The sequence below is a fragment of the Triturus cristatus genome, chromosome 7 (genome assembly GCF_964204655.1).
Source record: "Triturus cristatus chromosome 7, aTriCri1.1, whole genome shotgun sequence".
Lineage (NCBI taxonomy): Eukaryota > Metazoa > Chordata > Amphibia > Caudata > Salamandridae > Triturus > Triturus cristatus.
The window spans coordinates 1,660,408,265-1,660,422,861 of NC_140590.1; the positions used below are offsets into that span (position 1 = coordinate 1,660,408,265).

General features: G+C 42.0%; 1 protein-coding gene across 1 annotated transcript in view; it reads right to left on the reverse strand.

Annotated features, from left to right (window-relative positions):
• Window positions 1-14,597, reverse strand: part of SLCO4A1 (solute carrier organic anion transporter family member 4A1) — a 641,539-nt gene that overhangs the window by 451,139 nt on the left and 175,803 nt on the right. Inside the window, exon 3 of the mRNA XM_085619749.1 lies at window positions 6,437-6,527. Coding sequence (XP_085475875.1) covers window positions 6,437-6,527 — 91 coding nt within the window. The remainder of the gene's footprint in view (window positions 1-6,436; window positions 6,528-14,597) is intronic.

The following is a 14,597-nucleotide window of genomic DNA, read 5'->3' on the forward strand; positions in this document are numbered from 1 at the left end:
CTTGGGGCTGAATAACAGATGTTTATTGTTACCTAACTCAATGGTACTCATTTTATCAACCTCAGAAGGATGAAAGGCTGAGAGGACAAGCCGCAATTTGAACCTGTGACCATGAGCTAAAACATAGGTCCCTACAGTGGACGCATTAGTCTACTAAGCCACAAGACCCAACGTTGATGCCCGAGAGAGGTGGGCGAGAAGGCAAATCGACACGTCTCCCCTTGGGGGTATCTCCCACTGGGGTTTCACTCATCTGGCCCACCATAAACTGCCCATTAACTGCCCTGGGGCCTTAGAAATACGACTAAGAGTGCGGCCTTCACGACCGTTCTCGGGACCTTCCTCTCAAACGAGAACGGGAGAGATGCACACTGAGTGCCGGGCCTCTAACAACTTTCGGGACCGCTCACGTAAAGCCTTCGGATTCATGGCCCGGCTCTTGGAGCAGGACTTTGGGCTGTGGTCGCGCTGCAGGCACCAGAGGCACACAAGGTGGGAATCTGTCACAGACATCATCCAGTGGCAGGAGCCGCAGGGCTTAAAGCCGGTCCTACGTTGGGTCATCCTCAACGCACCAGGAGTCCAAAACTCGAAAAAGAAGTCGACAAAAGGTTGAAAAGGGCAAGCCAAAAACGGGTTAAGGGGTAGCTCTCTCCGGATCTGCGCTTAGGCTGGCATGGAAAAAGAAAGAACTAACGTCAGTGTGCATGGGCGGTGTCAATATAGGTCCCTCGACATCATCCCGGTGCCCACGACGTCAACAACAGATGTGGAGCCGAACAACGCCACCTACCGACGCGCAGGGGCACTGCTGTTGAAAATTCTCTGGATCCAGACTGACACCTCAGAAGGAAATTCTAAGGTAAGAAATCTACAACTAATAGTTTCCATCAAATACCCAGATTTTGAATGCTTTTACTTTACAACCATTTGTGAATGGCATTAACTGTGTCATCTCTGTCGAGGCAAGTGCTTATGGACTCGGGGAGTGCTAGCCCAGAAGTCCTTGAATTCAGAATGGGTGGTGGCATATGCCTCCAGAACCTTAAATGAAACTGAGCGTAAAAATTCTTTCATTGAAGGAGAACTCTTGGCTTGTGTGTGGGCAACCAGTCATTTCTGACATTTTGTTTGAGGCAACAAATTTGTCATCCAGAAACAGTCCATAAGCCATTGGTTGCAGTTTTGTCCCCGGGAGGTGGGTGAAATTCTACTGCTTGTATTGTGCGATTACGTTTCAAACTTCAAACGTATTATTTCAGCATTGTATTTGTCCAAGGTCAGAAAAACCAACCTCCAGACTTTCTTTCTAGATAACCATGGAACAGGGAAGGAGAGAATGAATGGTGCGATGAAGACTATGACGTGGTGGAAACTGTTAGTGATGTGTGCGAGGTAAATGGAATGCACATGGATGAGAGTCAATGTATGGCTGAGTACGAGACAGATAATAAACTGAAACTTGTAAGGAAACACTTAACCTCTTCAGTGCCCATGACGAGCTGGACTCGTCATGGGCCGCGGTTGCGCTGTGCCCATGACGAGTCCAGCTCGTCATAAACCCCGCCCGCTAATGTAACGGCCGGCACAGGGTGGGGAAAGGGCGGGGCACTGAAGGGGTTAATGGGTGGGTGCCCTCAGTCTAAACGTTTGGAAGGCTCCCTGCATTCTTTTGCGCAAGTGGCATCTGAGTTATCAATGAATGGTATGTTTTTGTTTCGTAATGACAAGTGTGTACCCCTAGCAGGTTTCTGTGGACAATTACTTGATTTATGGAACAGGGGTAACATGGGGATGCCAGCTTTAAAGAGCCAGATGCAAAGTTTATATGGATGGCTGGAGATAAATGCTGAAGCTGACTAATTAGGGCGCATGTTTGATGTATGTGCAGTAGCTGACAAAAACTGCAATACCCACATTTCCCCCATGCAACCCACACAATGGCCAGAATTTGGTTTGGATATTTTAGTTCCTCCTTGCCACATAACCTACAATCTGCTATTGTGCTAATTGATTATCACTCCAAGTAGCCCAGAGTGATGTTTGTAGAGAAAGTAACTACAAGCACTGTGCTTGAATTTCTTGTGACCGTTTTCAGTAGAGCAGGGTTTCCTGAAAAATTGGTCACAGATAATGGTGTTCAATTTTAATCTGTGAAAATGACCAATTTCTTGCACACTCATCACACTGAGCACATACTGACAGCATGGTACGAGACCCAATGCTCCGGACTAGTGTAATGATTTACCAGGTTCCTAAAGGAAAGAGTCATGGCCATGATGGGACGGATTCCTTTTGCTCGGGCTATAAGAGAAAGATTGTGGTCTTACCGGATTACTCCGCATACTGTAACTGGAGTTTCACCTTTTGTTTTAATGAAAGAAAGGCAACCTACCTCCCAGATTTGCCCCTGGTGGTTTAAAATCAAATTTCAAGTTGAGCATAATACGAATGCGGGAGAGGTTAAAGTGGCAAGAGCTAAGAGTAGATCAAAGGAATAATATGACAATATACATACAAGTTACACCTTATATTTCAGTTAGTTATGTTTTCAGAATTCGTTCATGTAGACAGGTAGAAAAGGGGAAAAGTAAATTCTCCAAACCAATGAAAATGGTCAAAACAAGCAAGGGTAGTGTCATTACTCAGGATGGCAAATGTTGGCTTTTCAGGTGAATAGCAAAGTGCAAAACTCATGAGAAATGTGACAAGTTACCACGAATCCCAAATGATGTGTACCAAAGTCATTGTGATGCAAGAGATGATTCAGCCTCTGATGGTGTGATTGGTAGTGATGCTGAACAATGTCAATACTCACCTTCAGGGAACAATGGTTGTGTGGACTGTTGTCCGTAAGAAAATGATGCCAGTCCAACAGCTTTCCCACCAAGCAGTGACACGATAGTGGACACAGAGGAAACTACTTTGGTTCACAGACTGAAATTTGCACCGAGGTTAAGGAAGTCTTCAAGGAAAGTTTTATTTGATGATTAAACTTCATTATTATAATTTGTTAAAAAGGAAGATGTGTTGTATTCTGTACTATATGCATAGCATTCGTTCTTTTCTTTTTCATAACATGCATTCTTTTCCCTTGTCGCATTGCCTGTTTTCTTTCCCCTTTCTTGTTCCTTATTTTAGTTAGGCCTGGCTTGCAATTAGAACGTGAGGAGTCCAAAGGTTCTAAAGGTTAATGGTTGGTTTTTCTGAGGTGGGAGAACTGCAAGCGAGACATATAAATGCATTTCTCCATCTTACAACTCGTTGCTCCCAGAGTCAGTTTTCTTCCACACAACACTGGTGAAGCCCCATTTTAATACACGGCTTAGGCATGTCCAAATATCCAGATTTTCCTAAGGGAGGTCCCCACACAGATTACTGTCCTGACAGGAAGCTGGCCATTAGCTAAGGGTGAATGGTGCAGACGCTATAGAAATAGAGCTAGAGGGAAAGCAGGCCTGGTGAACTGGGACACCCTAATACTGGCACTCGCCCCTAAATCAGATGACAACCATCGTAATTAGAGTTGTAATAATACCATTAATACCCATGGACTACCTCAAAATTATTAATTGTACCAGTAAAAAGCAGTTATTAAAAAAACTAATGAATAGCGATAATTCTTCTCCAATTTACACGATGAAAGAGAAGTACACCTGATGGACTGGAATTTAACCATTCTTTCTCATCTTCTTTTTTTTTAGTTTACTCATTGTAGTTTATAATGTGCCTCACTGTAACCTGATATGAGAAAGGTATGATTATATTTAATGATTAAAACCAATAAAAAACATCACTAAATATAAAAATCTCACATTATAATGGGTTTAAGTTACCTCTTTGAAAAGTTGTTAATGCGCCTCTGTTTGCAGATTTGCCAGTGCATCAGCAGCAGCAGGTTTATGCTAGTTTATGAGTGGGTTCCAACACATATTCAAGGCTGTAATGTCTGTGCTGCATTAATATTTTAATCTACTTTAAGAACCATTTAAAAGGTAAGATTCAAAGTGATGCTGGTGTGTAAATAGAGTGATGTAAAAAAAGAAAGTTTACTCTCTTAAGATTCTCTGGTTTTACATATTAAGACATATTTGACTTAATTTAGTCCTCAGCAAGTCCTACATTTAGATACAGCTCTCATTACCAATAACACACACACATTTCTCCCTAGCATTGTTTATTAAGCAAACTAATCAGCCCACATTTAGTAACATTGTGTGAAATGTACATGCAGACTTCATCCTTACGTGTCAGTTATGAATCGTCTACTGCTAAACAAGTGAAATTGATTACTTGAAGACCAGAAAGAGCTATCATCTGTACATAAAATCAGAAAATATGTAAGTTTGGTCTGGAGCATTCCGGTTTGTGGTAACACTTCTTGCCTGAGTCACAAGATATCTGATAATTTCGGCTTCTTTTTCTGGTAAGGGATTTAAAGATGGGAACCGGTTTTACTGATCAAAATGCATGCACATTTTAGTATCATCCGTGTGCACATCTTCAGCTGTTTTTAACTCTTTAGAAAACCTTATTTTTATATCTGTTAGTTGTCACTTGACACAGCTATTGGCTTGGGTGTCATGACTGACAGTATTCAGAATCACTTGAAAATAAATATTTTCTGTTTTTATCCATGCTTAAAAACGAATACATTGTGGTAAATTGACTGTAATCTGTCTACATTTATCTTTGAATATCACTAAAACGGTAACCGAGACCCTATTTAGAAAGCCCTTTCCATGCAATAGTCCTTCATATTATAAAGATTAATTATAAATGGGGAGATATCAAGACAACTGCTTATATACCCAGGAGTAGGCTTCCCTGCAAATCCCCAACGAAAATATATGATGTTCTGAGCAATCAAACAGAACTCCTAAGCTGCAGTCAGGAATCTACAGGCTACTCTCAATACAGTAAATGCTGGAGTTCATGATTTTACCATTAGGAAAAGGCTGAAAATGTATGACTTTCATAGAAGGGTAGTCAGACGAAAACACATTCTCTGCAAAAATAACATTGCAGTGCAGCTTAGGTTTGCAAAGCAGTGCCTGAATAAACCACAAGCCATTTGCAACAGTGCACTCTGGACACATGAGACCAAAGTGGAGTTGTTTGGTTATAATGGATAATAACATCTTTGGGGAGCACCAATTACTGTGTATTACCGCAAAAACTTCACACCTCATTGTGGCGGAGTGGTGAGGATTCGAGGCCACATTAATACTGCTCTATACCAGAACATTCTAGTGAAAAGATGAGACCATCTTCACAACTGCTAAAGCTTAGCCAAGGGTGGATCATGCAAAAGAACAGTGATTCAAAGCACACTATTAAATCTAAGAATGAATGGCTGAAAAAGAAAAAAATTGGGATTTTGGTGTAGCCAAGTCTAAATCCAGACATCAACCCTTCTAAAATGCTGTGGTGGGTCCTAGGGAGAGCTGTATATAAACAAATGCCTTAAGACATCACCTTTAACCACCACAGGGACAGCCCTAACCACCTGATCCAGGGGTATTCAATATTTAATCCAAACAATGGTTCATAAAATCATCATAACACAAACATATATAAAACAATTAATGAAACAAAAATTATAAGTATAACGATGCACACATTAAATACAAGAAAGGAAAAGAGGAAAAGGGCCCATATAAGAAAAAACATACAAAGTTTTTTCAATAAAATATGTCAAGAGGCTCAGAGTTGTAAGCTGGTACATATAACATGTGATATGTTTGTGTTATGATAATTTTATGAACATTCTGAACCATTGTTTGGATTAAATATTAAGACATCACCGAGCATAAGTTCTGTAAAGGGGAGTGGAGCACAATTCCTAAAAGTGATGTTTGAAACTGATAAAACTCTTACATGATCCGTTTACTTCATTGTATTCCACACGGTACTGGATCTCTGTATGAACTTATTTTTTGTTCACACACGCCTACTAAATGTTGGTTGATTTATCTGGTTAATTGATGCCAAAATAAAAATCTTAAGTGCTATGGTTATATCAGGTTAAATTCATCTACTGTCTGGACTAAATATAGGTAAGATATGTCTTAAGTAAAAGCATAACATCTTGAGAGGGAGTACTTTCTCTTTCATATCACTGTAGAAGTTGCTGCATCCCTACTGCAAAAATACCAGGTTTAATTTGCTAATGTAGCTGCTTGGAAATACACCACCATTTCAAGTGTTACTAAGGTATATGTGTGTGGTGATGGTCCTAACTGTCTTCTGCATTGCCAGGACTAAGCCTGATGCACTGTGTATAATAGATCTTCCCGAGGGGCCCATTACAAGTCAGGTAATTTTCTGCCTTTTATCCCCAGCCCCACTCCTGATAATCTCCTGCGGGGCCAGAAACAATCACAATTACAGAAGTGTCGTAAAACAAGGATCATAGGAAATTCTAGTAACTTACTCTGTTCCAAATTCTGTGTACATGTTCAGAAAAATCCCTCCAAGCAGGTAGCCAGCCGCAGGACCAATGATGGCTGCTGTGTAGAAGATCGCTGAAAGCAAAGAAAAGCAACCTCTTTTATAACATTCTTAGCGCATAGACATTGCTAATCATGCGATGAATTCTGGTCTTAAAAATGCAGCACTAATATTGCTGCTCTTCATCTTATTTTGGACTTTTCTAGTCTGCCATTTTCACGTGTTTGCCTTGCTCACTGACCTGTTAGCTACAGATGCTTCCTAATGACTAGCTCTAGCTATTCTTAGTAAAAATATTATCGATTTTCTTTCTTACTATCTCTATCGAAGTAATTTTCTTTGAAATGAGATTCAACTTTATGAGCTGCATTTCTCTTCCCGTTTGACTGGAACAATTCTTCTACTATAATCCCTCTCTGGCATGAGCTGCCTTCATCTGCACGTTGATGAAAAGGTAATAGGTCTGTGCTTTTTTCTTTTACACACTTCAGAGTGGTTGAACAGCCTTTCTCTAACCACTGCTCACTGCTATCTGCTGTTTTTACATCTGCAAGAAGAACAAGCTAGCTATTTTTAGCCATTCTTCACTGATATGTATCGTCATCTACTATTAATTATACACAAGCATAAGCTGGACTCCTATGCTTACCTGTTACTGTATGAATTGTCTTACTTTACCCATCTCATACTTGAGTATAATTCAATTATTGCATTCATTTCGTAGAGGGATAATAGTCTGTGACTTCTATTTATGCAATGGAAGAATACATTTCCTTTCACATATGAATTAATGTCCAAATGTTCTTCCAATTTTGGTAAGTCAAAACTGAAGTTAACTCTTAGCTGTGCATCAGGCGATGCTTATGGGGTCATTTAAACTGAGCCAGGCAGCCCACCAGACTGCAAGGTCACTAGAAGCCATGGCCTCTGTTCTCCCGGGGAAGGCCGCCTAACATATTTAGAAGTCCTTTCCCCAGGCAGGTGTGGACATTTGTGCCTTCAGCTGGGCTACCACACCAGTGGCTTTGATAAATGCACTAAACGTTGGCCAGCAATCACCATGTTTGTTGCATCTGCACTGTTGAGTGTTTTTGTTTTGAAGAAAAAAGTCCCAAAGAGGCAGTTTAAAAAAAATAAATAAATAATAATGGTCCTGCTTCAAAGGGAGTTATCTCGCTGCACTTGGGGATGGGTCCACATTTTCCCTACATGGAACACCTTGCATGGCATTCCTTGATAGAAAAAATGAGTGTCAGTCATGCCATCTTAAATAGGGTGGGGGAAACGTCACTTAGCCCTGACAGGCTATGTAGTAGATGGGATGTCAGGTCAAAGGGTTATCCCAGCGGGGCCAGTGGAGGCTCTGCCACTATAAACCAAAAGCTTCCACTGACTCCAAACAGAGCAAGGGAACTTCAAGCTTCATGTTTCGCAGAGCAGGAACATGCTCCCGCTCCGTCAAAGTCTATATGACTCTGCTGAGTGCATATATATATATATATATATATTACATTACCTACTGGCGGTTGCCAGACGGTAGGTAGTTATAGTTGGGACCGTAGGAAAAGCATTTTGTTTTGCTAATAACTTTGAGGCCATTTGATGAATTTTCACAAATCTTTTTTAACTAGTTTGCCAGTAACTTCAGCAGCTGTATGGAAAGTTTTGGGGTGATCCGTCAAGCGGGGGCCGAGAAAAAGAAGGGGTCCCAAAACACGTTTTCTCCATGAAATTTCCCACAGGGATTTTAGACACAACTACAGCCCAAACCACTGAACAGAATTGAACCAAATTTGGCAGAAAGCTAGATCTTGGTCCAGAAAGAGTGCTTTTTGTAATTTTGTATAAACCGAGTTTTGGGTTTATTAAAGTAAAAAGATTTATGTATATCTAGAGAGAAGGATCCGCCGCAGATCTTCCGCGGATCTGGGCAGATTTGTAGATCCACGTTTCAGCAGCAATGGATTTGTGGATCCACGCTCCAACAGCAATGCTGTAACTGGCTGGCCACAACTTGAGAGGAAAGTTGTGGTCGCGATTTCGATCCCAAGGAAGGAAAATAAAATGTAAAAGTGATAGAAGGGGTCATGTTAGAGGTACCCTGACCCCATGGGACTGATGAAGGGGTCTGTGAGGGTCCTAAAGTAACTAGGACTCGCGCACTCGCCATGCACTTCTAATTACCCCACATAATACATCACTCATAACGCCTTCTATGACATCATTGATAATATTACTGCAACATTTGCAGTGAAATTAATGATGAGAAATCTGTGCATTGCGGGGTGCAGGTTAGTTACCTTAAGGCATGAGTTATGTTAAACAGTAAAAATGTATTCTGTTAACTTAGTCTCCGCTTTCAGCCATTTTGTCCACCAGCCCCATTTTGTGTTTCTGTGGGGACTTTCGTGAAGTCAGAAGTTACGTGCTCACTGAAAGCTGGTTGTATTGATAAGGCTCGTATGTCACAGTAACGAGCCCTGCCCTGCCCTGCCGAAGGCCCCAAGTGAACAGATGCTTTATATGTTAGCCCACCAACACCTGTAACCTCCCTTGCATATCTACAAAGATGATGTAGGTAGGGGTTTATCAGGATTCCACAGTTCAGCATGTAAGCATAGTGTAAGGGGTTGTGTAAGGGGTTGTGTAACAATGACAAAGGGGTTTTAGTGCTTGTCTTACTGTACCAAATGAGTATAAATACTAGGTTTGAAACCGTGCTAGTCAGTTCCCTCAGGCACTTGTAGTGTCTGTATAATGGACCCCTTTCATGAGATGTAAGAAACTTGTGTTTTGTTCCACTCCAGGGTCGATCCTCATTTTGTGAACCCGTAGACAAAGGGTGTCCCTGCACCAGTGAGACTGATAGAAATCTCACTTCTACAATTGGCGCCGGCAACGTGGGGCCCCATTGAAGGACACAGCTGGACCAGAAGGAGGTCGTTTCAACAGGACAGAAACACTAAGGGGCGCCCCGCAGAATGAGACTTGCTCTCGCGGCCAAGGTGGTTTTCAGCTTATTGACCTGACCTTCGTGGCAGCTGTGTGTCTCAACTGGGGCTCTTTGGTTGGCATTTTGTAGGTGATCTTTTGATCCGAGGATCGGCAGGTGGGAGTTGGAGTACTACGATCAGGTAGGATCGAATTGGTTGTCTTTTTTGGGGTCTTTTTGTTAGTAATAAAGTCATTTGCAAATGTCTTTGACAGTTAATGTGAGAATTTTTTCTCATATTTAGGTTTTGGTATGAGAGTCGCTTAACGTTATTGTTAAGAAGTATTTGGTAAACATGCCTGTTTTGAACACTCTTCGTGAACTATGCTGTTGCTGCAACAAGAATAGTATTCTAGAAGAAAGACAGTCAGCGCCTCTAGAAGGCACTCCGAATTATGAAATGTACATTAAATATGGTATTTCTTCCATACTGGTTAGTGCATTATGGAACAAATATACAAAGGCAGATGCTAGTTTACAGTGGCCACTTCATGATACCTTTGATTTAAATAAATTGCAATATATAGAAGAACAGCTTCTTAAAAAGAAAAGTAGGCAGAGTATGTTTGATGCTCTAGGATTATGGAGATAATATATTAAACAGAAGCAGATTAAAGAAGAAAAGGATAAGAAGAAAGGTGAAGAACAGGCGATTGTGCAGAAGATTAAATAATTACAATTAAAAGTGCAAGAAGAAAGTGGAAAAAGTGATGAGAGACGATTGAAACTTCAATTGCAGAAAGTATATGTGATTAAGGAAGAAACAGTACTTAAGGGTTTAGAGGAGAAGGAATCAGAACTAGAAGAAATGCTTTGCAGACCAGCCCCGCCTCCTTATGCTCCAAATCCCGTTGGGAACAATGCGGACCCGACTGCGCCTCCCCAGTTACCTCAAGTGTATCCTCCATTGCCTGCTGCCTCTGCTGCAACTCCTGTACTTGATAGGGGGGTTGTAGTTTGTTCACCTGAGTCTTCTAGATGACGTCATAGATCTATCCTTACGGAAGATGACAAATTGGTGTTATTAGTTAGGGCCTGTGAATGGGTCCGAGACATGACGACATACGATTAGACGAGGTTATCGTGACTTTGACTCAATACCCACAAATGACTCAGCAATATGTTGTAGGGGAAATGGCTAATGCGCTAATAGTGGCCTGGAGGACTAATATGAATGAGGAGGCCCCTCATGAATTGAATAGGATATGTAAAAGGTCAAATGAAGGAGTGCTGACTGCTGCTCCCTTAAAATTAGTGGTAGAAGATATATTTACTCAAAAAAGAAAACTTAAAAGGCTCATGTCAGCCTCGACTAAAGTTTTCCCTATGCGGGAAGCGACCCCCGTGTTTCAAGCAGCCGTAGGAGACGGTCAGGGTGTCAACGCGGCTGGGTTCCGGTTCCAATGGATTTATTCCCCTTGGAAGCGATCGGACGTACAGGCCCTTAAAAATTCTTTGCCTGACTCTAGGAAAATGCCGAGTGCCTTGTATGATGAATTGAATACTGCCAGAACTTCTTGTGTTATGACTTTGGTAGATATTGATATGTTTTTCGGATTGATATTGCCCCCTGACCTTTGGCGTATTGTCCGTAAACAGGACATTGCAGCTTTCGGCGGTACTTGGGCGCAATTACAAGGGGCGGATATTGATAGGAAAGCAGGGGAGAAACCAACACAACTTATATTAGATTTACCGGGTCTCATCATTACTTATTTGAAAGAGATAGTGCCACCAAAGGAAATATGGGCGAAATTGGCAGCTTGCAAACAAAGGAAAATGAGTTGGTCCCTGACTTTTTCACAAGTTTTGAAATGACATTGCATGATTACAGTGGTCAAGACACAACTTCTGATACAGGTCAACATTTATTTGTAGACAAATTCGTAGCTAACTTGTTACCTGAGATTTCGCAAAAATTATGAGTAGCTGAAAGTACGTGGGCTTCCTCTACCCCACCAAAGATTTTGGACATGGCTCAGTATTATGAGAATCAAGTAAATGATGAGAGAGATAAGAAAGAGGGCAAATATAAGGAATTAAAAACTAAGATGTTGTTCCAACAGGTTTATGGCCACAGAGAGGTAGGGGTCAAGGAATTTTTAGAGCTGACCTCCCAAGGAGGAATAATCAAGACTCTCAGATGTTCAGTCCGTTGGGGCGAAATCAATGTGCGTATTGTAAACAAGACGTACATTGGCGATCCGAATGGCCATTACTCCACGAACAAGGTAGAGGTACGGGACTGAGAATGACAAGGGTCCCGCAACAGCGTCCTGGTCTTAGTAGCAGACAGAATAATTTTGACATTCCTGCCCCGGCGAAAGCCTATTATGCAGACGACTTCAGTGCATCCGATGCCACGGGTATGCAGTTTAACTAGGACAGCATAGGATGAGAGGAGGGATAGGTCTCCAAACCGATAGATCAGACAGAGCCATATGATGCTGCTGAAGTATTGGGGACCTTGCAGAAGTTTCTGGTGGATACTGGGCCTACATGTAGTGCACTTTCTAAAAAACTGATCCCTGGGACTCCCTCGTCAGGCCATAATAACCTGTCTGTAGGCTTTGCTGGTAAGCCTATTCTTAGCCCCGTGTCTAAACCCCTGGATCTTACTATTGGGCCGTTCACTGGTAATTCACCGTTCTTTCTTGCACCAAATTGTCCTGATAATCTGCTGGGCCTCGACTTACTCAAACACTTCCATGCACACATCTATTGTTCACTGGATGGTGTATATATTACGTTTGGTAGGCCGATACGTAATAGGCAGTATGTTATTGATAAAGTCCCACATGAATTGTCCATTGTCCCGCCTTCTGTGTGGGCAGAGGGCGATACTGACGTAGGTTTATCATCTATTGAACCGGTACATATTCAGGTTAAACAGAATGCTGCCTTGCCCCGAATACCTCAGTATAAAATATCGCAGGAAGGCAAAAGCGCCTTAGTTCAGATCATAGAGGATCTTATTGTAAAAGGGGTAGTGGAAGAAACTGATAGCAATGTTTGTAACAGCCCTATCTTGCCATCTCTGAAGATAAAAAGTTTATCGCTTCATAATTGATTTGCGTGAAATTAATAAGGTAGTAGTGCCACAGTTTCCCGTAGTTCCAGATATTACTCTATTGACAATTATCCCAGCCACAGCGTGTGTTTTCTCGGTAATTGACCTTAAGAATGCGTTCTTTTCCATTCCTATTGCACCCTCTAGCAGGTATTTGTTTGGCTTCTCTAGTAAGGGGCGGTCATTCCAATTCTGTCCTGCTCCTCAGGGGTATACAGAGAGTACGAGCATTTATAGTCTGGCCCTTAAACGTCAACTTGATACTTCACAGTTACCCCCGGGCACTTCATTTTTACTGTAAGTGGATGATCTGCTAATAGCAGCCAACACCACTGGACTTTGTATTGAGGCTACCTTGCTCTCGTTGACTCACCTTGCGAAATTGGGCCACAAAGTATCGAAGAATAAGTTGCAGTTTTGTCGACCAGAGGTTACCTATTTAGGTCAACTTTTGTCGAAGGAGGGAAGAACGCTGACCAGAGACAGAATTCAGGCTATCATACACACACCAATTCCCCAGACGCAAAAGGACGTAAGGGCATTGATTGGCATGGCCTCCTATTGTCGTAATTGGATCCCTAATTTTTCCCTCATCATTAAACCTCTTCTTGCCCTTACGACTAAAGATACCCCATTTCCTTTGCCTTGGTCTTTTGAGTGTCAGAATGCATATCAGCAACTCCGAGCAGCCTTATGTTCTGCTCCTGTATTAGGAACACCTGATTACACTAAACCATTTTCTCTTTATGTACACGAACGAAAAGGTTGTGCATTGTCTGTCCTAACACAGCCACACGGGGACAAACAACGCCCATGTGCATACTTTTCTGCAGTTCTGGACCCTGTGGCCAGGGCACTCCCTGGTTGCCTGAAAGCTGTGGCAGCAACTGCCATTTCAATCAGTAGGACTTGTATTGGACCACAAATTGACGGTTCTCGTCCCCCACTCAGTTGATGTATTATTGACTCAAACTAAAACACAACATTTGACGAGTGCCCGTCTTAACGGGTACAAACTCACTTTGTTAGCACCACATTTTACTCATAAACGATGTATGACCTTGAATCCAGCTACTTTGTTGCATTTGCCTTCTGAATAACCTAGTGACATACACAACTGCATTTTTACCACTGAAGAACAAACCAAAGGTCGAGTGGACCTTACCGATATTCTTCTGTCTGATGCCCAGGGCGAACTGTAAGTAGATGGGTCTTGTTTTAAGTTACCTGATGGCACTACGACTGCAGCTTACGCTGTCACTACACTGCACACCATTGTGGAGACGGCTCGAATCCCCTACAAGTCCACACAAGCTACCGAACTTATTGCACCCCGGAGAGCTTGTGAGCTTAGTCAAGGACTTTCTGTAGATAGCTATAAAGACAGTCAGTATGCCTTTGGAGTTGCACATAACTTCGGACACTTATGACAGGAAAGAAGGTTTCTGACGTCCCACAGAACAAAGATCCAAAATGGAGAATTAATTCAGAATTTGTTGACTGCATTAACATTACCAAAGAAGGTGGCTATTGTTAAGTGTAGTGCACACCAGAAAGTAGTGGATGATGTGGGAAGAGGCAAGGCTTTTGCAGACAGTACGGCAAAAGAAACAGCATGTAGCCAACAAGGACAAATGTATGTAATGTATTCCTCTGCAGAGAAAATGTATAATGTAAATAAAGAGATAAGAGAGATTCAACAGATGGCAACAAAGGAGGAAAAAGAACAAAGGGAAAAGACAGAAATATTGGACAGTGAAAATTGTTGGAGAAAAGGGCCAGAGGGGGACAGGTGGAAATTGCCCACTTCTCATGTACTACCGTTTGTTACTATGGCACATGGTCGAGCACATGTTAGTGCAAAAAGTATAGCCACACAACTAGAGCAAGTATGGGAGCATCCAGATATAAGAAAAACAGCGAAACTCCATGTCAGACATTGTATGATTTGTTTGCAACGCAATCTGGGGAAGGGAGTGACTACCCCAAAAGGAGGGTTCTCTCCGCCTAGTGCGCCATTCGAAGTCCTGCAGATGGATTTCATTGAACTGGAAAGGTTCAATACCCTTAGTAAGTGGGTGG